Genomic DNA, 27,452 nt, shown 5'->3' with positions numbered 1-27,452 from the left:
GCCCGCAGCAGTGGTTCTTAGATTGCTTTTTTATACTCTCACGGGTTTCTGAAGCTCTTCTCAGTTCTTTCTAGCCTGTGTTCTCTGGTGTGCACAGTGAAACATTTCAATTTCATCTCTCAGTTCCCTGATTCTTTCCTTTCCTGCTGATCCTCTTTTTTGCCAGCCCTGGGGCTTGGACTCAGGGCCTGAGCACTGTCCCTGGCTTCTTTTTGCTCAAGGCTAGCACTCTACTACTTGAGCCACAGTGCCACTTCTGGACTTTTCTGTATATGTGGTGCTGAGGAATAGAACCCAGGACTTCATGTACACAAGGCAAGCACTCTACCACTAGGCCACATTCCCAGCCCCCTGATCCTCTTTTTTGGCTTTGTTTTCAGTACAAATATCTGCATAGGATTCTCCTTTGAGGTTTGTATTACATTTATGTTCAGGCTTTCTATTTTATTTTACTCATTTCACACATGTTGAGATTATTCATTGAAATTTTTTTATCCTAGCTTTTCAGATCTTTATTAGATTATCTTGGGATCCCTGACAACTCAGTATTTATATTTTTTGTTTTCCTTTATTCTATATGATATTTTCTGATTCTCAGTGTGATATTAATCTAGGCATTTTTATGTTCAACTATTAAAGACTATCCCAACCTATTTCAACTAGCTTTGCCCATCACTGTCATAAATAGGGAAAGGGATAGAGAAGACTGCTGCCATTCCTGCCTGAATGTTCAACCCCAGGAACCTACTTAACCTTTGTTGACACCAAAGGTGGAGATTACTTCGTTGCTGCAGGGTGATCATGACCATTCTAATTTTCCTCTCAGCTCAAGTAGAAATGATAGGTAGAAATGCTACTGCTAGGTAGGTGTGAAAGTTTGTACTCCCTACATGATTTCCACCAATACCAGAGTGGAGTGGGAGTGAAGGTCCCCTTGTACCCAGCTGGCAGGGATATAAGTCCTGGCACACTGCTTGGCCCTTTGTGACACCTCCATGGAAACGACGTGAGGTACCTTTGTTATAGCTCCTCAAAGGCCCAAAATCCAGGTTCTTGTGGGGGTGAGATTAGCCATAGTTTTTTCTGTGGTGGTATAGTGGAGTGGTTTCTATCTACCAGTTTTCTGCTGATACTGCTTCTCCAGGCAAAGAAATGGCTCAATAATGCGTCAGTCGGAAATTGTACTGGCAGTGAGATGGTTAGTTATTTTGTATACTTCTCAGGAAGAACAAGTATGTGAGTAAACTGATAGGCCATCTATGTGGTACATCTGGGCTTCAGAGAGGTTAGATGTTTTTTAGAAGACACTAAATAAGGTAGCTAGATGGGAAAGAATTCTCAGAGTGAAGAGCAAACAAGGACATGGAAGTATTCAAACATGTTCTATTTGCTTTGTTCCAGTTAACAGTAGTAGTCAGTTAGCATTTGTTTTGTGAAAATGTTGACAAGACCCTTTCACCTGAATTTGGTGCCTCTCTCCCTCACAGGGATAAAGCTTCCTGCTTTGCTATCCAGAAGGGATTACAGGCATCACGAAGTGACATTAAGTTATTTAAACACAATGATGTGGCTGACCTGGAGCGACTATTAAAAGAACAAGAGATCGAAGATCAAAAGGTATGAACCTTTTGAAGAAAATTATACAGTTCCTTTGTACTTTCTAACTAGGTAAATTATATATGAAGTGGTAATTTGTCATTGAGAACTTGCCTGCGGATCACATTTAGATATTAAGTAAGGGTGTTGCTGCTTAATGCCTGTCATTGCCATAATTAGACAGAGCAAGTTTAGGGAATGGGAATCTAGACAACTGTCTTAAGGGGATTGAGGGAGACCAACATGCACTTGGTGAGTTGGAGAGATGTCTGCTATCAACTAACTAGTAGCACCAGAAGTCATTAGGGCTTTACTGAGATGTTTTCTAGTAAATTCAAAATAGGTTCATATCAAAATAAATCATGAATCACTTACATGGAGGGAAGAATAGCAGGTCTTAATTTCTTCATTTATATACAAAGTGAGACCATTTCCCTATATCACCTTCCTCATGCAGCTCCCAGCAGCTGTTGTCTGTGGGGCCTGAGTGCCCCGAGTCATGCTTCCTTGTACCTCCAGTGACTGTCCTCAGCTCATTCCCTGGAACCTGTTTGGCCCTCAGTGACAGTGGTTTGCAAGTGGTTGCTCAGTGTACTGATATGAGAATGGCGGAGGAAACATGTTCATAGCATCACTGTGAGGATTATGATTTCTTTTCCCCTACAACTTGCATGGAGAACTCTCTGGTCTGTGGCTCTGCAGTAGGGCACTGTAATATGTGGACTGTCTAAGGAGCCTTGTTACCACATCCTTTGTCCCAGGCACACCTTTCAAAAGGAATTGCTGATCAGCTCATTCATAAATAGAATAACTAATGAAAATGTTCATTACATTCCTTAATTTGTATTGCTATTTCTGAAAATATTTACATTATTCATTTATGATTCTGCCATATTCTTTTGAATGTGCGTATTTTCATGATGACTACCCATTATATGATCAGTCTGCCATAGGCCAAGATTTCATATTTATACAATTTAGAAAAATCTACAAGAAAAAAAATCTAAAATTAAGACTGTTCCATTGATTTTTTTTTCTACAGAAAGATAGCCTTTACTGTACAGTACTAGAATGGGGGTACTAGTACTATAGTACTAGATACTACAAGATTGAAGAACACTGCTTTGGAAAGTATGGCCAAGGTTCTAGTCTTCCATAGGGAGTTTTGCGGAGTTAGTATTATACAGATTTGGAAGCTGTCATGTTGAAGTCCTGCTTGTGTAGTTTGTTTGTTTGGGTCATGGGGCTTGAACTCAGGGCCTGGCATTTGTACTTGCTAGGCAAATGCTATTGTCACTTTCAGTTTCTTTTTCAGGTAAGGTCTCACATTAACTTTGCCTGGGGTTATCTCCAACTACAAACCTCCTAGTTCTACCTCTTAAGTTAACTGAGATCATAGGTCTACACCACCAGGCCTGGATTGTTTTTTTGTTTTTGTTTTTTTTGGCCAGTCCTGGGCCTTGGACTCAGGGCCTGAGCACTGTCCCTGGCTTCCTTTTTGCTCAAGGCTAGCACTCTGCCACTTGAGCCACAGCACCACTTCTGGCCGTTTTCCGTATATGTGGGTGCTGGGGAATCGAACCCAGGGCCTCATGTATACGAGGCAAGCTCTCTTGCCACTAGGCCATATCCCCAGCCCCCCTGGATTGTTTTTGAGAGAGGGACTTTTGCCTGGGCTGGCCTCAAACTTCAGTCTTCCTACATGGGCCTTCTGAGTAGCTAGGATATGCTGACCAATTTTACATTTTTACTGATTGATTAATGTCACATTTTGCTGCCATGAGTAGTCTTTTTAAATAATTTTACATTTTAGTTTTTGAAATATTCTTTCAAGTTCATTTTCATATAAATAGTAAATCTGATAACCTTTAATGTCTACTGCCCATCTGCCTTTCTTTTGGAAACAGTATCTCTTTAGTGTACATTTGGATTAAACTCTTGTCAGTTTCCCAAGTGCATCAGCAAGAAAACTGATAAATGTGGACCTAGAAAACACTGTGCTAGTGAATGATTCCAGACACAAATGATCTTATATTATAGGACGCCATTTGTAAGAAATATCTAGAATAGGTAAATCCTAAAGTTTGAGTAGCCTCAGTAATGTGTATTTTTGTAGAACTCAACAAACAGTGTAGTACAGCTATGAGTACTGAAATATTCTTTAACATGTTACACTTATACTTGAGTTTCTAACTGTCCTTTGGGGAATAAGGAAGAAACTTTTTTTTTGGCATTCCTGGGAACTCTGGGCCTGGTTGTTGTCCCTGAGCTCTTTGTGTTCTAGGCTAATGCTCTACCCCTCTCTGTGGACCTCAGTATTTTTTCAGGCTGACACACCTGAAACATATTCAGATTCTTACCTGTAAGATATTAATGACCTGCTATGGGTGAGGTATGAGAAATAAATATTATTTGAACAATTTCCTACAACTTGAACTTGATCAGGCAGGATCACAGTGAAATTTTACTTGACTGAGTAATAAGTCAATGAAGAGTAGGGAAGGAAAAGGTTTTAGTGTGTTTTGGAGGTGAAGGTACTTAGCATTTGCCTGTTTTGTAACTTGTGGTTATAGAACATTGCTATTGAATATAAGGCAATGTAGCATCATTTAGCTTTCCAGGTCCTCCTCAGGATATTGTCAACATTTTGCCTGTCTGTTCTTGAAACCATCTCCATTATGGTTCTTTTCTTTTATATAAAATTTCCAGAAATTGAAATGTGTAGTTCCTAGCCATGTCATCATTGCATCATGATATAAGATTCCTATCTACCAGAGGGTTCCATTAGACTTTGTTCTCATCACTCTGGGTTGGGAAGGTTTTGCTTCTACTTTAGTATTGTCAGAGTGTGTAAGTAGAAAATGTGTGAGTGACTGCAGTTGATGTTGTAAACTGAAAAACATGCTATTTTTTCATCTTAAAACATCAAGATCACTGAACATGGGGGCTCCTGCCTATAATCCTAGTTACTCAAGAGGCTGAGATCTGAGGATTGCAGTTCAAAGCCAGCCTGGGCAAGATAGTCCCTGAGACTCTTAGAATTAACCACCAGAAAACCAGAAGTGGCACTTTGATCAAGTGGTAGAACACTAGCCTTGAGTTCAAACCCTATGGCTGACAAAAAAAAAGGAAAAGAAAACAGTATCTCAAACACTGAGCCTTAAATTCATTCAGACCTTTAAAAAAAAAAAATTTGTGTGTGTGTGGTACTGGAACCCAGGGCTTCACATTTGCCAAGCAAGTGTTGAACATTTTAAAAAAATAAGTCTTGTGAGGTGAAAGTTCTAGACAGAATGTAACTGATTTTGTATTTTCAGAGTAAAATTAAGGATGTCTGATTCTTTGTTTTTTTTAAAGAATCCTCGCAAGGCTCGTGTAACTCGACGTTTCATTGTGGTAGAAGGATTGTATATGAATACTGGAACTATTTGTCCTCTTCCAGAATTGGTAAGCAACCATGTTCAGTCATTATTTTAGTGGTTAGACTACTTGTCATTTGTTTATGATTACATCTGATATGTAATATCTGCTCTGTTTTTCATACTAGGTTTCAAGTAGATTATACATACCAGGCAAGTAGATTAACATTAAAAGTCACAAAGCTAGCTTTAAAATATAATCAGTGGAATACAGAATTCACATATATGGAGATGTAACTATGAAATTCCCCCCTCATATAATTGATATATAGATATATATATAATCATTTAAAAAACTAATCAGTACTTAAATTTTAGACAGGTGCTCTACCACTTGAGACATGTCCAACTTTACTGAGACAAAATAATTTTTGACAGATATATATATGTGTGTGTGTGTACATATATATTATATGGGATATATTTGTAATATATAACATAATTTAATATACGTGTTTTAATAGAATATATATTTTATATTGAATTCCTGTCACTATCACAGCCAAGTTACAGAACATTTTCTTCTAGTAGATTCTCTCCTGCCTCTTTGTAGTCTTTTCTGGCTTCAGGCAACCATTGATGTACTTTCTGTTGCTACAGATTCATTTTATCTTGAAAGCCAGTAGCATGTACTTTTAAAAACTCAGCTTTTTAACACTGAAAGCAATATACTGTCCTTAGAAACCATGACCGTTGAAATTGTCCTTACCAAAGTGAAACTTGCAATACATGAAATTAACCTGAATTTTAAAGTATGTATACTAGTTAGTGGCATTCAGTACATTCACCATATTGTGCTATCATGAACTCTATCTAGCTCCACAAGAGAAAATCCCACACCTGTGAAGCCCTGCCCTGTGCTCCTGCAACCACCAGTTTGCTCTGTATTTCTGTGGATTTATCTATTCTAGATATTTCCTACAAATGGCCTCCTATAATTTAAGATCATTTGTATCTGTAATCATTCATGAGCATAGTGTTTTCTAGGTCCACATTTATCTGTTTGCTTGCTGAGGGATATTTGGATTGTTTCCATCTCTTAGCTGTTATGAATACTGCTACTGTGAACATTCATATATATGTATTTTTTAATCCCTGTTTTTAGGGTGTTTTTTTTTTGTGTGTGTCTGTTACCTAATGTGTAACTGAAATTGTCATGAGATAATTCTGTTTAATTTATTGAGAACCTGCTATATACTGTCACAGTGACTGCTCTTTTTTACATTTCCATCAGCAGTGGGTTCCTGTTTTTTCATATCTTTGCCAACATTTATTTTCTGGTTTGGTATGTTAGTTTCAGCCATCCTAGTAGTATCCCATCGTGGTTTTTATTTGCATTTCCCAAATGACTAATGGTGTTGAGCTTTGTTTCACATACTTGTTGCCATTTGTGTGTTTGGAGAGAAATGCCTGTTCAAGTGTTCTGCCCATTTTTTTAATGGGTTGTCTTTTTATTACTAAGTTGTGAATTTCATATCAGTTATGTGACTTGGAAATATTTTCTCCCATTATATGGACTTTTTTGTTGCACTTCTGCATGTACCTTTGATGTATTTCAGTATTGTTCTTAGTTTTGAAGAAGTTTAGTTTTATCTGTTTTGTTACAGCTTGTACCTTTGTGTCACATCTGAAAATCTTTGTCTACTCAAAGGCTATAGAGGTTTCCTTCTAATAGTTTATTTTTCACTTTTATAGCTAGGTCTGTGATTCATTTTGAGTTTTTTGTATGTCATCCAACTTTGAGTTTTTTACAAGTTAGCCAACTTTATTCCTTTTCACATAGTATGCTGTGTGTCTTTTGTTGAGGACACTAATTCTCCATTGAAGAATATTAGTATCTTTGTGAAAAATCAATTGACCATAGAAGTATGAGTTTATTTGTAGACTTTTGGTTATGATTCATCTGTGCTACTCTTTAGAACAGTACAACAACATATTGATTGCTGTATCTTTTAGGTAGGTGGCCTCTGAAATCAAGATGCATGCATTTTTTTTACTTAGTTTTCTTTTTTCAAAATTGTTTTAGCTATTCATCAGCCCCTTCAAATTCCATTTGAGTGTTAGAAAAGGCTATTTCATTTCTGTAAAAAATGTGATTAAGGATTTTAATAGGGATTGCATGAATGTTTAGATATCTGAGACATATTGCCATCTTCAATTCAGTCTTCAGTTAGAGAGCTTTCCTTTTACTTAGAAATTTTTTAAATTTCTTTTGATTCTTTAATTTCTTTCAATAGTTCTGTAGTTTACAGCATACAAGCCTTAGGCATCTTAAATTTATAAGTATTTGATTTTTTTATTGTTACAAATGGAATTTTTTTATTTTTGCCAGTCATGGGGCTTGAACTCAGGGCCTGAGCACTGTTCCTGAGCTTTACTTAAGGCTAGCATTCTACCATTTGAGCCACAGCACCACTTCCGGCATTTTCTGTTTATATGGTGCTAAGGAATCGAACCAAGGGCTTTGTGCATGCCAGGCAGCATTCTACCAGTAAGCCAGATTTCTAGCCCTGGAATTGTTTTTGTTTTTTTTTTAACTTCCATTTTAGATTATTTACTGTTAGCTTTTTGTTTTGTTTTGTTTTTTCCCAGTCCTGGGGTTTGGACTCATGGCCTGAGCATTGTCTCTGAATTCTTTTGGCTCAGGCTAGTACTCTGCCACTTGAGCCACAGCACCAATTCTGGCCTTTTCTATATATGTCGTGGTGAGGAATCGAACCCAGGGCTTCATGTATACAAGGCAAGCACTCTTGCCACTAGGCCATATTCGTAGCCCTACTGTTAGCTTTTTGAAATATAAGTAATTATGTATATATCTTCTATTTTAAGTTTAACTGGTACAATAAAAACATAAATTTATGCATATTAATGGATAGTGTGATGTTTCAATGCATATATGGCTATATACTGTTCATATGTTGTGGATCTTGTTCTATACATAAAATATCATGTCACTTGTGAGTAGAGATAATTTTACTTCTTCCTCCAGTTTGATTGCCTTCTTGCTCTTCCTCTCTCCATACATTGCTTGATTGCTGGCTGGAACTTTTGTTACAAAATTGAAAGTGGGTCATCTTATCTTATTTCTCAAGGCAAGTTTTCAATTTTCATCATTGAGTATGATGTTAGGTGTGAGTTTTTCTTAACTGTCCTGTATCAGGTTCAGGAAATTCCTCCCTGTTCCTAATTTTTTTTTTGTCAGTCCTGGGGCTTGAACTCAGGGCCTGAGCACTGTTCCTGGCTTCTTTTTGCTCAAGGCTAGAGCACTCTACCACTTGAGCCACAGCACCACTTCTGGCTTTTTCTATATATGTAGTGCTGAGAAATCAATCCCAGGGCTTTATGTATATGAGGGAAGCACTCTACCACTAGGCCATATTCCCAGCCCCCTGTTCCTAATTTTCTAGTGACACAGGTTGGTGATTATTTTTGTCGAATATTTTTTTTTCTGTATCATCTTAGGTTCTTTTCTTCATTCTGTTAATCTGGTAAATTACATTAATTGATTTCTTCTGCTAAATAATTTTTATACTTGTTGCAATTGGAATCTAGGAGTCCATTAATTATAAGGATTCAAAATACAGGCTTCATGTGCTAGTTTTAAAGCTTTTTCACTGTTCAAGAAGTATAAGTTCACCCAAATAACAATACAATTTTTGTTCTATTTTTGTGTCAAAGATTGATAGGATAATTTCTAATAGACCAGAAGTTACTAGAGCTATTATAGGACTATAATCACAAGGCATTCCCAATGGACAAGTGTATGTGAACATTGAATTTGTGATGATTACATAATACAAGTTAGGTTTGACCCTGGGATTCCTGTTTTGTCTGTTTCTGTACAAGTTCTATTACATTGTTAAATATTTTCTAAACATGATTTTTAAAAAGGGATAAAGGATATCTCACTCCTATTAAGACATGGAAAGAATCAATGTTAGGACAGTATAATTAGTGATTGTTAATGGAAATCCAACCAAAAGCCCATTGATACCTGTCCCAGCTGGGAATGTGGCTTAGTGGTAGAGTCCTTGCCTAGCATTCCTGAAGCCCCCTCAGCACTACAGAAACAGAAAAAGCCAGAAGTGGTGTTGTGGCTCAAATGGTAGGTGTGCTAGCCTTGAGCAAAAAGAAGCTAGGCACAGTGCTCAGGCTCTCAGTTCAAAGCCCCAGGACTGGCAAAAAAAAAAAAAAAAAAAAAAATAGGAACACGGAGGAATGTCCTGAATCTGACACAGGATAGTTATGAAAAACTCACAGTTAACATCATAGTAGAGTGCTAGCCTTGAGCAAAAAGAAGCAAAAAGAAGGACTGTGCTTAGGCCCTGAGTCAAATCCCCAGGGCTGGCAACAAACAAACAAAACAAAAAACATCCTCTCATTTGGTATTAATTAGCAAAAAATAGCCAATACATTTTTGATGATTAAAAAATATCAAAAGCAGTGGTGCTGTGGCTCAAAGTGGTAGAGGGGGCTAGCCTTGAGCTGAAGAGCTCAGGAGGGATAGAACCCAGGCCTAGAGTTTAAGCCCCATGACCAACAACAACAAAAAAATCAAAAGCTTATGTGGTACATCAAACCTTCTTAAACATTCTGCGCATTATTTCTGTAGTTTTAGTGCAAAAAAAGGACTAGAAATGTTAATGTGCAGTAATTTTTAAGCCATGGAATTATTAGAAGGACCTTCAGATAGATACATATCTTAAAACTTTGATAGGAAGGTACTGAAAATACAGAAAAACTAAGCCATGTGGCAGTGACTCATGCCTGTAATCCTAGCTACTGAGGAGGCTGAGATCTGAGGATCGAGGTTTAGTCACTTTGGGCAGAAAAATCTGTGAGACTCTTGATCTCCAGTTAGCCACCAAAAACCTGGAAGTGACACTGTGGCTCAAAGTGATAGAGCACTAGCTTTGGGTAGAAAAGCTCAGGGACAGTGCCCAGGCCCCGAGTTTAAGCCCCATGACTTACCAAAAAAAAATTTTTTAAGATAGATAAAAACTGACTAATAAATCATAATGATAACAATATAATACAAACATTTTCTGAATTTAAATCTGAAGGAATACCTACATTTCCTAAGGGTTTCTGTACATAGGCACACCAGTGTTTGATAGAATATATGTCTTAGTATTGTGCTGTCTCTTTACTAGAGTTAAACTGGGTCACTTTAGAGATGTAATACAGTCAGTTCTTATTCTTCACAGCTACTCTGTGAGTTACCACCAACACTGGAATGTAAACTGTTGCTACTAGGACAGATGATTAGATTTCTATGACCCTCTGGTTACAACATTTTGTCAATACATAACATATATTGTGCATTTTTCTGTTTAAAAACATCTTCTCTAGCAGGGCATTGGTGGCTCATTCCTGTAATCCTAGGTACTTAGCAGGCTGAGATCTGAGGATCACAGCTCAGAGCCAGCTCAGGCAGGAAAGTCTGTGAGACTCTTATCTCCAAATTAACCACCAAAAAGCTGTGACGTAAATGATAGCACTTGCCTTGAAAGAAGGAAAAAACAAAAAAGAAGCAACAACAACAACAAAAATTAGTGTACTATGTAAAATTTTTTTCTTCTGATCATTTTCCCTATGATTTAGCCCCTGATGTTACTGTATTTGATTCTGGTACCCTGGGTATTTTATATATGTTTGTCTGAATTAGCGAAGGGAAGGGGAACATCAAAATGGTGAGACAAAGGGTAAAAGGTGAACTAATACAACAGCAATACTTACAAGACAATATGTTGTAAACCAGCTGTACAACTTGGGGAGGGGGGATTGAGGAGGGGAGAAGGTGGGAGAAAAACAAGGGAGGGGGTAACAAGTTGGATAAGAGATGTACTCACTATCCCTCTGCTTAACAATAATAATTTTTGTAATGTTTAAAAAAAAAAACACCCACAGGAATAGTACCTAAACCCTGAGTTCAAGCCCCAGGACCAGGGAGGGAGGGAGGCAGGGAAGGAGGGAGGGAGGGAGGGAGGGAGGGAGGGAGGGAGGGAGGGAGGGAGGAAGGGAGGGAGGGAGGGAGGGAGGGAGGGGACATTCTTTAATGTATAGATTTATTAGCAATGAGTTTGGCCCAACAGCCTTCATGCTAGGATAATGCTTCTCTAATACACATTTTCACATAAGACATATTGCAGTCATCTTGTACTTGAAAACACCTCAGCATTTCAGCAGTCCCATTTTAAACATAAAATCACCAATAAAATTTTGGCAATAGTGACCATAGAAAGTACACTTGGTCAGGAAACAGTGGTCTGTTCAGCCTCAGCTGCGAATACTCAGTTCTTCACCACACTACCCGTGCACTTGCCTTCCAACATGAGTGATGGGTAATGGTACAATAGATATTCTTCTGGGGTTTACAAACAAATTTTAGCAAATAGGTAAATTCACAAATATTAAAGGTAAACTGTAACTTTCTTTGAAATATTTTCTATATGCTTTCTATCACTATCTTAAAACTAGGTTTTATTTAATACCTAGGTTAAATTAAAATACAAATACAAAGCAAGAATCTTTGTGGAAGAAAGCCTTTCATTTGGAGTCCTGGGGGAGCATGGCCGAGGAGTCACTGAACACTATGGGATCAATGTAAGTCTTCCACTGAGGAAATTTCCCTTCCTGTAGAAAATGTGAGCTTCTTTTCTGCTAGACATTTTTTGTCTCTGGGCTTTGCACTGTCTTATTTTCATTTTCCTCTAAGTTGAGGAATAACCATTGGTCTTTCTCACTTTTCTGACAGATTGATGATATTGACCTTATCAGTGCAAACATGGAGAATGCTCTTGCTTCTGTTGGAGGTTTCTGTTGTGGCAGAACTTTTGTAATTGACCATCAGGTAAACTCTGAAATTGATTGTTTCATTGATCACTTTAAAGTACAACTTCAAAATAAAACCTTTTGTTTGGTGGTACTGAGGATTGAACATAGGGCTTTATACTAGACAGAAGCCCTATCTCTTGAGCTATGCTGCAGGCTACTTTTTACTCAGGCCAGCCTCAGACCATGATCCTCTTCCTACCTATTCTTCATAGTAGCTGGATCACAGCCACACACAACCATACCAGCTTATTACTTGAGATGGGATCTCACTGACTGTGTTGCTCAGTTTGCTTGAACTACAATCATACAAGTTTTACTTAAATACTGATATTTAGAAAACAACTCAAAAGTACTTAACTTGAGAAATTACCTATCTTTTAGCTTTATTTTTGCTACATGTATAGTGCTCATTCTTGACTATATCTTACCCCCTTACTGTATTTACACATTGTTCTGTGGATGATATGGAGATTCATCGTCTTTCAAATGTTTACTTCCCTCACCACCTAAAAAAAGAGAATATTTATGTGTATGATTTTGACTTGTTTCTTCCCAGCGACTCTCTGGCCAAGGATACTGCTTTTCAGCTTCATTACCTCCCTTGTTAGCGGCTGCTGCCATTGAGGGTCTCAACATCATGGAAGAGAATCCAGGTACAGCCTTCAATGCTCAGGCTATGTTAACTGTGTAACTGGCTTGCTTTTGGGGAAACTTAGTAGTAGAAAATTATTTACTACACATAACTCTAATGCTAAATTACATCACAGGATGAGCATTTTAAATTCAGAAATCCAAAATTATCTGAGCATAAGTAATTTCAAATTTTTAGAAATTCAGCCAAGAAGGTCTATGTAAACACTACAGAATTGGGGCTGGAGGCATGGCTCAGATGGTAAGGCACCTGTTTAGCAAATACTACTGAATCTGAAAAACTTTAAAATTGGAAACTTTTCTCTTCCCATCATTTCAGAGAAGGGATACTCACCCTTAGCTGGCATTTCTAGGAAGAATGACAGTGAAGACACTTCCCTTGTCTCAGGAGGGTAGGCCAGAGCTTCAGTCCTGTGCTTTTGGAGCTGGAACCAAAGCCGGGCTGGCTTTCTGGCATGCAGAGATGCCAGGAGGAGGCGGTACTCTAGGTCAGTGCCAAGGCTAGATGCTGTCACTTCTGTAAATAACTAGTCATTGTTTGGTTTACAGTTTTTTAAGAAATGAACCAGTGCCAACAAATTCAAGTACAGATTTGGGGTCTATATAATGCTAGAACTATTGATAGATTCCTAATTCAGTCTTTCAATCATCAATTCATTCTTTCTTGGCAGTACTGTTTAGTCAACCACCAACTTAGTGTGCAAAATATATAAAGTCAAAGGGGAATTTAAAATGTGGCCATTGTTTGTAATAGGACTACCTTATCACATCTTAAATTGGAGAGGAGAACAGCAAGCCTTGATATTAATTCAGAAATCAGAAGACTTGTGAGTGTGCTGTGTGCACACATAGATGCACTCTTGTCACTAGGCCAAATTCCCAGCCTCACTCGCAGCATTTTGCTGGGATCAAGAGTCTCTCATTTTCCCGGGGCTGGCCTCAAACTGAGATCCTTAGATCTCAGCCTTCTGAGTAGCTAGGATTACAGGCCTATTTTTTATTTAACACTACCAACTGTATCACTAATCAATACATCAATGATTTTGTTTCCATTTAGATATTTTTGCAATATTAAAGAAAAAGTGCCAACAAATTCATAAAGCTTTGCAAGGGTAAGTTTTATATTTTCGGCTAACATAAAGATTATCTCTACTATACTTAATGAAAGTTCTATAGGCTATAATCAGTGTAACAACTTTGCAACTAGGAAAATAATTCAGTTCACCCAACTTGGTTTATTTGTCTAAAACTAGAGCAACCATTTGTCCTTGTCAAGAATCGTGCTTTTGGGCTGGGGATATAGCCTAGTGGCAAGAGTGCCTGCCTCGGATACACGAGGCCCTAGGTTCGATTCCCCAGCACCACATATACAGAAAACGGCCAGAAGCGGCGCTGTGGCTCAAGTGGCAGAGTGCTAGCCTTGAGCGGGAAGAAGCCAGGGACAGTGCTCAGGCCCTGAGTCCAAGGCCCACGACTGGCCAAAAAAAAAAAAAAAGAATCGTGCTTTTTGCTTTTATAAAAATTCAACATACTAATAAAATTCTATAGCTATACAGAAGATAAAAATAACACAACATCTTACCACAAGAAATAAGCAAGGTTAACATTGGAGCCATCTCCATATTGCCACAGAAAAAATAATTGTGGGATGTAATTGGGTGTTACTAGGTTCCTACTGTCCATGTTACTGTTCAATTTAAAACTTGAAAAGGAAATTGAAGTGAACCTTATGAATGTTTCCTTTGATAATAAAAAAAAAACTTTAATTTTAATTTTTAGGTTTGTCTTTTTTTTTTGCCAGTCCTGGGCCTTGACTCAGGGCCTGAGCACTGTCCCTGGCTTCTTTTTGCTCAAGACTAGCACTCTGCCACTTAAGCCACAGCGCCACTTCTGGCTGTTTTCTAAATATGTGGTGCTAGGGAATCGAACCCAAGGCTTCATGTATATGAGGAAAACACTCTTGCCACTAGGCCATATTCTCAGCCCTTTAATTTTAATTTTTTAAGGTTCCTCTTAGGGTTGAGAAAAAACTAAATTGAGATTGGTGACATCTTCAGGTTCTGTCTTCTTAGATAATGATCTCACATTACCTAAGGTGTTTCGTCTTGCCTCCTAAGAAGAAATGTGTCTCTACAGTCTTAAAAGTCCTGTCTCTGTTGCAAGATAAGGAAACTAGACATGTTACTGAACTGGAAGGGGCAGTTGATAAGTAAGTAGATTACAGCTATTCTAGATAAAATAGAGACAGAGACAATGACAGTTCTGGGTGTGTCTGTACAATAGTAACAGAAGTTCTTTCATGATTTATAGTAGGAGAGTATACTTGCATCAGTTCCAGTTGCATTGGTTTGTGAAATATTAATTTACCAACTCACTGGAGGATCTGTACATTCATCAGTACCAACTTCAGATACCCTTCAGAATCCAGTCTCCACCTTTTCTTCTGAAATCCCAAGCCATCTGTCATCATTCCAACCCTTTTATTGACAGCCTCACCTCATAGTGTCACTTAGGAATTCCCTTGGTTTTCCTAACAAACTCACACAGCTACAAACTAGTCTTCCCTCTATTGTAGCTAAAGGCATTTTCCTCCAACCATCACAAATTCTTCTTTTTCCTTTTGAGAACCTTAAGCATTTTCTGTAAAGAGAACTGAGAGATTAGATGGTAATTAGAGGAAGAAACAGGGATGAAAGAAGATAAGTAAAACCAGTTACTGACTAACATTTCAAATCTACATCCTTTCTTCTGCTGATTGATAGGGCTATCCCTCATATACCAGCTTCTCATCATACATAGGTTTATTCTTGAACCATTTGATTGGTTTATTTGCTCAGTCCAAACACTGTTTTTGTTATTATATTTGCTTTTATTAGGTTCTTCTAAAATAGTCCCTATAATTTTAATTAGAATTGTACTAAATTCTCTGATTAATGTAGAGGAAATTGTCATTTATGAACATGAGCTGTCCATTTCAGTCTTCTTTTCTTTTGTGCCAGTACTAGGGCTTAGCCTCTGGACCTATGCACTGTCCTTTAGCTTTTTTATTCAAAGTTAGTGTTGTACCACTTGAGCCATAAGCTGCTTCATTACCAGCTTTTTGGTAGATAATTAGAGATAAGAGTTTTGTAGCCTTTTCTGCTCAGGCTTTTTTTTTGTCTTAGCTGTAATCCTCATATTTCAGCCTTTTATGTAGTGTTATAAACATAACCACTGGTGCTCAGTCATTTTAATTTCCTTTGTGTTTTTTTTAAACAGAATTTCCCCCGTCTTAAAGCCTTTTTACCCTTTTAAAGTCTTTAAAGGAAATTTCTGATGTCCTATAGATTTTTGTTGCAATTGTGAATGGGGTTTTATACTTTCTACTTGATTATTGATCATTTGTAAGGATTTTTTAACTGATCTTATGTCCAGCTGTTTGTGTTCTTTTTAATTAATTACATTCTGTTATGATGATGTGCCTAGAAAACCTTTTTATAATATTTTTCTGTCTTCCCCTCCTAACTCACACATCATACAGATCTTTTTCTTTTATTGCATTGATCTGGGTCTCTTACACAACATTGAGCAATAGTAATAACAACAGACTTTTTTTCACTTATTTCTAATATAGAAGCATTTCTTAAGTATAAAACATGTGCTACAGGTTTGTGGTAGCTGCCTTTATCATGATTACTAGAATTGGAGAGTTTTTGAAGTCAAAAATAAATGTTAAACTTTACCAAGTGTTTTAATACTTAGTAAGTTTTACATTTATCTCATGACTGAATTACATTGGCATATTTTATAGTTTCAGACTATGCTTGCATTCCTAAGAAAGTCCCTGATTCTTTTCTACATTGCTAGATCTATTTAATAGCTAGTGTTTTAATTTGAATATTTATTTTTTATAATTCAAATAGACCTACAGTCTTCTGTTATGCTGACTTTCAGTAACATAGAAATCAGTGTTATGGTAGCTTCACTACATGATTTGGCTATTTTCTACTTTTTCTTTTTCTTGGAGCCAATGAGTAATCAAAGCCTGATTTTTCTTCAACTTTCCCTTCTCTGTCCTAAGGACTTACTATATCTTGGACCCCTAAGGTTCGAGACTGTGTGATTTTTCTTTTGAGTGTGTATTTTTCCTATTTTATTTCCTATCCTATATTTTAATCCATTCTTTGCACCGTGTTCATTTTTATTTCTTATTTTTTTGAGAACTATATGCAATTTATGGCATGCATTAGTTAAAATATTTCTGGCTACAAGTAACAGAAATCCAAATCCAACTTTTCATAAGAGAAAGAAAAGTGAAGGACGGAGGAGGGAGATATGGGCTCATGTAATGGAGATGTCCAGGGTTATACTTGCTTAAGGCATAGTTAGATCCAGGTACTCAGAAAGACATTATCTAGTCTCCAGCTTTCTCCATCTCACAACTCTGATTTCATCCATGTTGGCTTCATTCTCAGACAGCATTCTTCTCGGGGAAGCAAGGTGATCCCCAGTAGCCTGAGGCTTACGTTCTGCAGGCTTGGCAACCCAGCTCTGGTTGCTTGAATGGAAAAGAGTCATATATGAGGCTTCCAGGGTAGAGCAGTGACTACTTAATCAGTTGTTCCATTCCATATCTCGGTGGCTTCATCTATAGAGTGAGTGGCATAGAAGTTACAAGATGGGTCAATAAAGATATCAGGAAGTCTAGATTCCATGTCTGATACTGTGGGACCTTGAACCAGTCACTTCGTCTCTCCTCTTGATTTCTTCAGCAAAACAGTATTGCTGGGAGCTCTAGGAAGAATTTCCCTGCATTGTGTTCTTAATTTTCTTTCACTTCTCATATTTAGTTTACTGGTTTAATTTTTTATTTTCCAGTAAATATGTTGAAGGTAAACATTTTGCAGAGGCAGTGTGGTATCTTCAGTATTATATCTGTTTTTTAACCTTCCTCTCATCAGTGATTCACTTCATTCATTCTGAAACTGAGTTTGGAAGGGAGGTCAGCAGCCTGTGCTGTTCGCTGAGGAATCTTGAGGATTCCACACTGTTGGTGGCTCTGCCTAGAAGCACACAGTGGAGGCCATAGCTGTTTTGCCGATGGCTCCAAGCCTGAGCCCTAATGGGAGCTTGATGTTGATCTGTCTGTAGAAAATGATATATTTGCGAAATGTTTTCTTTACATACCTAACAGGATCTGCGGTACAGCCTCTCCATTTCTGACCTTGAGCTACAGCTGTGTCCATTTGGATTTTTTGTTTGTTTGTTTGTTTGTTTTGGCCAGTCCTGGGCCTTGGACTCAGGGCCTGAGCACCTTCCCTGGCTTCTTCCTGCTCAAGGCTAGAACTCTGCCACCTGAGCCACAGCGCCCCTTCTGGCCGTTTTCCATATATGTGGTGCTGGGGAATCGAACCAAGAGCTTCATGTGTAGGAGGCAAGCACTCTTGCCACTAGGCCATATTCCCAGCCCTCCATTTGGATTTTGTTAAACTTCTGTGGCAGTCAGCATCTAGCCACAGTTCAGGGCCTTGATTCTGTTTGATTCCTTCATTCTCCATTCTGTTCTACTTACTACAAAAGTTGAGCCCATTTGGTCAAAGCACACCCTGGATTTAGGCCTCTGGTGGCTTGTATTACTTAAGGAAAAGCATAGGAAAGCAATTTGATTCATATGAAATGCTAATTGAAAAGGAATTTTTAAAGTTCTCCTTTTAGCAAATAAGACCTAGGAAAACTGGTACTTCATGATATATACCCATTCACATAGGAAATAAGTTTTTAAAGTATATGTTTATTGGTAAATGAACTATTCTAGAAGGTTTCCTGACATTAAAGATGGCCTAGGTTTTAAAATTCCATCATTCAGACCTATATCATACTTTTTTGAGAGCTCATAGAAGGTATATTACATTTAAAGAAAGGTGATACAAATTAATAATTTCCACAGGTAGTTTGAAAGCAAGGTAAGATTAGTTTTGAGATTAGTGGTGAGAGAACATAGTTGTGTTATATGTGTTCCATCACTACAGTAAAATCCCTGAAGCAAAACTGAGAAAGAAAAAGTGCTTATTTTGACTCACAATTTTGGAGGCTGAATGCTCTGGTTAAATGGCCATTTTGTTTGGGCCTTTGGCAGGGCCAGAACACATGACAGAATAAAACCACGCACCTCATAGTACAGGAAACAGAAGAGGAGGTCAGGGCCCCACCATTCTGGAACATACCCCCAAATGACCTCAAGACCTACAAGGATGGGGAAAGTCCAAGGTCTAGAGGGACAGATAAAGAGGTGTCTGGAGGGGCACAGAGTGAGGGTGCCCACCCTCCAGCAGAAGGCTGGAGACAGATGTCTATAGTACCCCTCTGGAGCACGGCATGTCTTCCGCATGGCCATGCACTCAGAAGCAGCTCTTCCAGCTCTTTCCTGGACTGAGAGGCAGTACCCAGGCACATAATTCACCTTTTCTGTGGAAATTGGATCATAGCATACGGTACTTCCATCAAAGTCACAGTGCTGCCCTGTTCTGTCCTACCCTGTCCTGCTCAGGGTCTGAGATGTTTGGCCCTTTTCTGTTACTTATGTGTGAGGTGCTTTGAGCCTGGAAGGAATTTATAGTGTGCTGTGTTTGCTTCTTTAGCATTTCTGGATTAAAGGTGGTGGGAGAGTCCCTTGCCCCAGCCTTCCACCTTCAGCTGGAAGAGAGCACTGGGTCTCGGGAGAAGGATATGCGTCAGCTTCAGGAGATCATAGACCAGGTGAGTATCAGCACTTCAAGTGAAAGCCAATGCCCCTTCTTCACCCCTAACAGTAATTCTACATCACTTTTACAAAGATCTTATTGCCTCGAGAGATGGAAGAGGTAGTAGAAAGTTGCTGATCAACTACACACACATAACAGGGGATTGTCCCAATGCTCCTGAGTTTCCTCAGCCAGCCCTCGTGAGCCCAGTTTGCCAGTAGGGACAGGCTGCAGACCTCTTCCACTGAATAGACTTGGCTCCTGCCTAAGTGCCTTGCAGAAAACTCACTTGCTTCCCACTCACAGAGCCAAGGCTGCTCAGACCTATAGTTGGGGGCATGTTGAGTGCATTTCACAGCCAGTGCTGAACAGCTGTCCATGTGAGGTGAACCTGTAACATAGCTCAGAGACAGCCAGAAACTCCTGAATCATAATGTTCCTGAAAGACTGCAGGAAGGAAGAGACCCTTCTATCACATCCCTAACTTGGGAGGAGCATTCACATTTCTTCACCTTCTGGAAGACAGTTTATTACTCACTACTCTTTAGCCACACATCACGGGAAGCTGGGGGCTCAGTCTCAGCTGTGCTGCCTCTCCTGAAACCTCCCTCACTTTCTCCTTGTAAAGAAACCCAGTGGGCTGCAGCACTATGGATGTGTGCACCTCGTCCACACCACCTTTCATGGAACCTACGCTGCACCTGTGTGTGCATTTGAGAATGAAAAAGGCTTTATCTGTTCTTTGTCCCCCTGCCCTGCCCTGAGACATGACACTCTTAGCCCTAGGGTAGTTATAATGGAAGCCACTGCCTGTTATGTGTCCTTTGTAAGCCAGGCCTTCCATCTTGTGTGACATGCCATTGAGGTGCTTGCTTGCCATGCAGCTGCACTATGCAGTGTAAAAGCCTCCTCTGGCTGCACAGCCTGCCTCAGCCATCCTCTATCTATAATGTTTGAACACAGTCTGCAGTGGTGGATCTGTGTGACTACATATGATAAGAGTTTAGAATCTGAGGTTTCTCAGTAAGGAACAACATCAAGAGTATGAATGGTTAGGCTATAATGACCACCTTGCTGAGTGGAGACATGTCACTCAGGTACATTTGTGATTACAATTCTTGGATGTATGTAGACCAATGCACACTAAATGGGCAAGATGGCACTGCTCAAGTCACAGGTGAGTCGGCATTTTCAGCCGTGGCCAAGGATGATGGCCATAGAGCAGGCTCCACAGAGCTGTGTGGGCTGTGTTGCAGTAGCATGAAGACCATGTCATTCTTTTTTCCTCAGCTTCTCCACCTACGTCAGAACAGTGGTCTACATGCCACACATATGGAGGGACACTGGCCTTCTCAAGGGGCAATGTCGCTGTTCTGTGTTAAATCCCCTTCTTTCTCATTAAATAGCATTGTTAAACTGCTTGTGCCAAAGAGAGGTACGATTGTATACATTTAGTGGCTTGACATGAACGAACTATGTTCAAATAGATTATCCTCAGTATAAAACCAGAAAACGAACACCCAGGTCTGTGGGCTTCCTTTGGCCCTGGTTGTCTTGGGAAATCATCTTGAGAGTCGAGTGAGGAGAGAGCCATCTAGGAGAGGTGACCAAATGCTTTCTGGAAACTTCATTCATGGGGCTGGGCCCAGGCAGAGGGGGAGATGCTACCTCTTCTTTGCACTATCATAATCTTTGGTTCCATACCAGATTTTTATTTGTTGTATTTAAAGAGAGAGAGAAAATCATGGTACAGCAGCTCTTGTTCAGCTTTGAGCACTTTGCCAAATCCATGTTGAGTTACTCAGTAGAGGGGGACATGGTTGTCACAAGCAGTTGGTTTATAATGTCTCTTTCCTGGCAAGGTGTTCTCAGAGAGCTTCGTGCTTTGAAGTGCTTCCTGAATCCTGCGTCAGTCAGAAGCTGCCTGTCTTACCTGTGTGCTTTTCTATCCCTCCTTTTGATTTATAACACAGGTCCTCTTTCCTGGGCTAGCCTGTTCAGCAGACCTCCTGTTTTCATTTTACACACAGCTAGATTGACAGATATGCACCATCAGACCTAACTTTTTATTGGTTGAGATGAGCATCTCCTGGACTTTTTACCTAGACTGGCCTAGAGCTGTGATTCTCTTAATCTCAGCCTTCTGAATAGCTGGGATTGCAAGCTGGAGCACTGCACCCACCGCAAAACATTTTAACACCATAGGGAACTCCTATAATCAGGACCTTTGTCAGGTTCTTAAACTTGTTTTAAGTAGAAAACTTTTTCTTTTCAAATGTTCACAGGTAAATGGGAAAGCTACATACAGCATTGTTAGCACCAGACTTGAGGGCTAGGAACACCTTGCCCACAGGCAGCATGGAGACCATCACGGTGCACATCCTCAGCTGTGCTCTGGTGAGCAGTCCAGCTCTTGGTCAGCCCATGGGGCTTTGCTCACACTGCTTTCTTGTGTTCTAACTACACTCTGTCAGAAATGCTGTGGCTGTATAAATCCAACTTGAGTAAAGTATGTAAAATCATGAATGCCATTGGGAGCACAGCCATTTCTCTGAGTGCTCAGAAACCACACAGGCTCCAGGAGATGCTTCTGGATGCTGCAGCTCCACCGCTGCAGGAAGGATTGGAGAGAGGCTCAGGACAACAGTGGCATTTCAGCTTTGTCTCTTAGCAATTACAATTGGAAACGTGACTGCTGGGTGCTCTGGGTGTATCTTACTGCTTCTGTTCCCAGGGTCTAAGTCCAGGCTGCTAATGTTTTCCTTTTCCACCTGCAGTGCATGAGCAGACACATTGCATTAACTCAAGCCCGCTACCTGGAAAAGGAAGAGAAGTGCCTCCCTCCTCCAAGGTTGGTTGACATTGAAGTATCATCTCACTTTCTACTCTTAGGAAATATATTGTGGTTTGGAGTTTTTATTTAATATCACAGGTTAAGAAAGAATGTCTATCCTTCAATATAACACATCACATGTATTCTGTTTTCAGATTAATTTTTTTTTTGTGGTGTACAGGTATGGAACTTGAACTCAGGGTCTGGGCACTATCCTTGACCTTCTTTTCCTTAAGGCTATTGTTCTACCACTTGAGTGACAGTTCTACTTCCAGCTTTTCTGGTCATTTATTGGAATCAAGAATCTCATAGACTTTCTTCAACAGGTTGGCTTCAAACTACGATTGTGAGTAGCTAGGATTACAAGTGTGAGTCACGAGCACCCAGCTGACATTTTTAAACTTTAACTTAAAAGCACCTTAGGATAGAGTATCTTCCTAGTTAATTTTTTTTTAAGTTTCTAGAGCTAGGCACCAGTGGCTCGTGCCTATCTTAACTACTCAGAAGGCTGAGATCTGAAGATCACAGTTCAAAGCCAACCCAGGCAGGAAAGTCCATGAAACTTTTATCTATAGTAAATCACTCAGAAAAAGCCAGAAATGAATACGGGAGAGAAAAGAAGGAAAAGGATAATGTTTCACATGGCATGTTGAAAATAATTACAATGATTATACCACTTGTTTCCATAACATGAAGTTCATTTTGGGCTATTGTGATCTTCTGCTATGACTAACCTAAACTTATACTAATTATTCCCTATGAGGGAAACCATAGCGTCCATGTTTCTTTGGGTCTGGCTCACTTCACTTAGTATGATTTTTTTCCAAGTCCTTCCATTTCCTTATGAATGGGGCAGTGTCGTTCTTTCTGATAGAGGCATAGAATTCCATTCCTGTGGTTTTACCTCTGCTGTCACTGCATCTGATCTTAGTACCCTGGATAATGTATATACATGTGTTAGAACTAGTAAAAGGAGAGGGAATACCAAAATCGAGAAACAAAGGATAAAAAGACAGAGCAATACTTATAAAACCATTTGGTATAAACAACTGTACAACTCATGGGGGGAGAGGGAAAAGGGGAGGTGGAGGCGGGCGGGGGGAAAATGAGGGAGGAGGTAACAAGTTGGATAAGAAATGTACTCACTGCCTTACGTGTTAAACTGTAACCGCTCTGTACTTCACTTTGACAATAAAGAAAAAAAAACCCAAAGTGGTGCTGTGGCTCAAGTGGTAAAGTACTATACTAGCCTTAGACAAAAGAAGCTCAGGGACAGTGCCCAGATCTTGGGTTCTAGCCCTAGGACAGGCCAAAAAAGAAAGAAAGAATTTGTCTAGTATCCCAAAAATTAACTGGAGTAGAAAGGTTCTTGTCTGCCACATCCCAACAGCTATTCCTGCTGTTTCTGCCACCAAGGAAGGGATATAGTCTGGGCTGTGATTGTCCCGCCATCTCCACTGGCCAGAAAGCATGGGGGCTTTATCCAGCAAGACACGAGGGGAGCAGTACAGCAAAGGCAGCAAGCAAGTAACGCTTAAAGGTGAAAGGAGACGATTCCGTCCTCAGAGCACCTACACTATAGTCAAGGCAAGTGGGTACCTACCTCATGGCCCCTGGGGCAGAGGCCACAGAGGTGTGTCCATTTCTTCCCTAGATGGATGTTAAGGATTCCAAGCACAGAAATGAATGCAGACAGCCCCTAGCTGACACTGCTTCAACTTAGTTTGTAACTTCATAGCCCTGTGTGAAAACACACCATGCAACCATTCTGTGTTTCCCTCTCAGTACAAGATTTAATAAGGTACATGAGATATAAAAAAGGCTGCATGAGGTCATTTTTCCCCATAGGTAAACGTAAGAGTTCTGAGCACATTTAAAGCAGGCAAGAGTACACTGTGAAGTTGGTGGATTGGATGGTTAAATGCATTGTCTGAGTAGAATGGGATTACCAGGATGTGGTCCCATCATGAGGTCCATCTCCCAGACCAGAGTCCAGGAAAGCCCACTGGAGAGAACAAGCACTCTGCAATGCACACCGCCAGGTGGGGGCCTCGTGAGACCACTCCCCTCCTCATTGCCTCACCCCAGACTGTGGGCTTGCATGGATGGGTTATTAGAATGCAAATCAGGAGAACCCAAGCCAGGCTTGGTTGAGGCACCCAGGGATCCAGACCTAACACAGCATGTCTCTATAAAATGGATGTTTGCAAAGAAAGATGAAGGGCAGAGGCAATATTGTCTCATCAAGCTCCTATTTCTTGAATTTCCCCAAAATGTTAAATCTCTTCCTTGGCTCAGAATATTTTATCAAAATATAAGATGTCCAAACTGCTTATAAAATTGTAAATTTAAACAACCATACTTATTGATCCTGGAAATTTCAAATTGGTACATCATTTTTTTAATAACACAGTACTGGTGTTTAACCTGAGAGCATGGAGTAAAAGCTTTCATTCTACCATTTGAACCTTGCTGTTAGCCCTGCTTTTTGCTAGTTATTTTGGAGACAGTCTAGTGATCTTTTCTACCCAGACTTGTCTTGAACCACCACCCTCCAGATCTCAGCCTCCAGAGTATCTAGGATTATAGGCTTAGGCCTTTGGCACCTGGCAGTCGCATATTGAAAGAATGTGACGTTCCAGCCTTGAGAACAGAGTCCTGCAGGACAGCACTCTGACTGAATACACACATGTGGTATAGACCAGGAGGCACAGCTGTTGTCTCTGGCCAAATATCAGTGTGTTAGTCATTCAGGCCAGAGTCCTGTCCCAGCTCTTCCCTCAACCACGGCAGTGAGAAAGCAGCTATAGACGGGAGATAAACCAGTGAGTAGGTTAAGTTTCTGTATAGCCTTGTTTGCCAAAACAGGTGGCTCTCTGGCTGTAGCTGGCAGACCTTGGGTATAGCCTCTCATGTAATGGATTTCCATGTCCTTTTTTATTTCCCAGCATTAGGGTTGTGGTCACAGTGGAACAAACAGAGGAAGAACTGGAGAAAGCAGCATCCATCATCAAGGAAGTGGCCCAGGCTGTCCTGCTATAGGCTGAGTCCAGTGGCTTTTGCCTCAGCACACACAGAACTCAAGAGACCTCTTGCTGCCCAGGGTGGGCCTAATGAGAGCTTGAACATTTGTTAGGATTGCCTCCTGACCGTGTGGATGTGGACCAAATGTATGGCTGGGAAGGATGAACACTTGTTACTTTTAAAAAAGAAAACACATTTAAAAGCCCCAAAACTGACTTTTTAAAAGACTAATGACAACATATAGTTAGTATTTAAATTATGCTAGTTAGTACTATCTAAGTGTTTTGTTGTACTACTATTTTGTATTCTTTTTTGTTTAAGATTGGAACTTCAGTTTCTGTTCTCTCCCCTCTGTAGTCATGATTTCATAAGCACTCCTTCCTATTTCATTGAAAAATGATTTTGCAACTTAATGCTAAGAGGAACACCTCAAACAGGATACAACATTCACTGTTGAAGGTCTAGTTCAGCCACTTCTTTGCCAGTCTTTACTGTGTAAAATTAAATAGTGGCTAACCAGCAAAGAAACACTTTGCTTGATTGTTATAAATTTCATTATAATGTATTTAAGTCACAGTTTTATATACATTGATAATGATATTGTATCATTTTTAATCAAAGCATCTCTACCCAGAGGATATTCATTACACTGAATATTCAGCGAGCACTAATTTGAATCACACTATTTTATTTTAATAGAATTGACCTTTGCATTTATTACGTATTAACTTAATCTGTTTTAGGAAAAGGGTTGTTGCACTGATCCCAAAATATAAATCTTGTTCTTGATATTTTAGGATTATCTCAAATCTATTGTTTGTTTTTGCCTGGAGACACAAAACTTAGCTTTTTACTAAGCTAAGAATGAGAACTTATTTCTTTTCATCTTATGAATCCAGATATGATGTGAAAGCTCTAAAAGCAGTTTGTGACTGTTTATCTTTACAGGATAAAAGTTGATGTGTTCCACAGGCAGAACACCAATATAATACCATCACTCTCTCTTACTAAAAAATGTAGAAGAGTAATACCATTTTATAACCTATGTTCATATTAACAAATGGTCTTCAACATCTTTTTAAATGACACATAATTTTTTACTGTTCAGTTTCTACTTTGCTTGAGGTCTTTCGTACATATGTGCCTTGTGATTGCTGCTGCTTTGAAGCATACAGACTGTCCAGGGGGTGAGTCTGTTTGATTGGCTTTATTTTTTGACGAAATAAACCTACATTCCTGATGATTAGTCTGTTTGTTTATGTAATGAAATCAGCAAAATGATCTCGTGAATTTAAACCTTGCAAACCCAGGGTCATATTCTTTCTTCATGAATGTTTCTGATTTTGTTTTATTTCGTTTTAGAAAATAACTCTCACTCCCTTTATATACAAAGAATGTGTATTATCTCAGATTTTCTACTTGTCAAGAGAGTTAGACATTGACTCTTTAGGATTAGAACTATTATTTTTATTATCAGGTAAAGACCAAAGACAGTTTCTTATTTTGGGTTCTTTTTTTTCTTTAATACTAAGCAAAAATAGCAACTAGATGTTTATTGTTACTTTTTTTTAATGATCAAATGTAGAACTATACAGTAGAACTATAGAATGTCTACAGTACAGTGGTTCATATGCCATAAAATATACAATTGCTTGAAATAATACAGTTTGGGTTAAATTGAGGCAAAATGCTGAGAAAGGAAGTCATCTCAAATATGAAACCAAGATTTGAGATTCCTTTACAAAGAGTAAGGAAATTCTAAGGTGTTCTCTATTAGTGACCCTTACTTTAAAAGATAATGGCTTGAGGGGCTGGGAATATGGCCTAGGGGTAAAAGTGCTTGCCTCATATATATGAAGCCCTGGGTTCAATTCCTCAGCACTACATATATAGAAAAAGCCAGAAGTGGCGCTGTGGCTCAAGTGGCAGAGTGCTAGCCTTGAGCAAAAAGAAGCCAGGGACAGTGCTCAGGCCCTGAGTTCAAGCCCCAGGACTGGCAAAAAAAACCAAAACAAAAGATAATGGCTTGAGGTGAGTGTCATGGAAAAACTCGAACCTGTTTCCATTCAGTTTTTGCCTTAAGAGAGAGGGGGCCTGCAGCAAGAGGCAGCTCAGGAAACGGAGAAGTAAGACAAATTGGGGCATTTCATTAAGTCCAAGACTCCACTCATTGTAATGTGAACTTGTTTTATGTTCCACACAAAGGGAACCTTTCTGCTTTCTGTAACTGGCCACTCATTCTAAACTCTACTCCCAAATCAGATACTGTCATTAGGTAGAAAATGTCTGTCTTTAAATCTCTGAACTTCCTTACATCATGTTAATAACCATGTTTCCTACTGAACATAAAACTTGATCCCAAAAAAACTAGAG

At 39.3% G+C, this 27,452-nt stretch overlaps 1 protein-coding gene across 2 annotated transcripts in view; it reads left to right on the top strand.

Annotated features, from left to right (window-relative positions):
* The window catches only part of Sptlc1 (serine palmitoyltransferase long chain base subunit 1), a 47,877-nt gene extending 21,555 nt beyond the window's left edge, over positions 1-26,322 (top strand). Inside the window, exons 7-15 of one of the 2 annotated variants that reach the window (XM_048340750.1) lie at positions 1,488-1,617; positions 4,954-5,043; positions 11,514-11,621; positions 11,773-11,868; positions 12,409-12,505; positions 13,561-13,615; positions 19,121-19,238; positions 22,000-22,073; positions 25,004-26,322. In XM_048340750.1, the coding sequence (XP_048196707.1) occupies positions 1,488-1,617; positions 4,954-5,043; positions 11,514-11,621; positions 11,773-11,868; positions 12,409-12,505; positions 13,561-13,615; positions 19,121-19,238; positions 22,000-22,073; positions 25,004-25,097 (862 nt within the window). In that variant the 3' untranslated portion in view covers positions 25,098-26,322. The remainder of the gene's footprint in view (positions 1-1,487; positions 1,618-4,953; positions 5,044-11,513; positions 11,622-11,772; positions 11,869-12,408; positions 12,506-13,560; positions 13,616-19,120; positions 19,239-21,999; positions 22,074-25,003) is intronic. The other variant, XM_048340809.1, reaches the window with a different exon arrangement.
* Positions 26,323-27,452: the final 1,130 nt, after the last annotated feature.

The sequence above is a fragment of the Perognathus longimembris genome, chromosome 1 (assembly GCF_023159225.1).
Source record: "Perognathus longimembris pacificus isolate PPM17 chromosome 1, ASM2315922v1, whole genome shotgun sequence".
Taxonomy (NCBI): domain Eukaryota; kingdom Metazoa; phylum Chordata; class Mammalia; order Rodentia; family Heteromyidae; genus Perognathus; species Perognathus longimembris.
The sequence above is the reverse complement of the archived record's forward strand: the minus strand, read 5'-3'. Positions and strand labels throughout refer to the sequence as shown.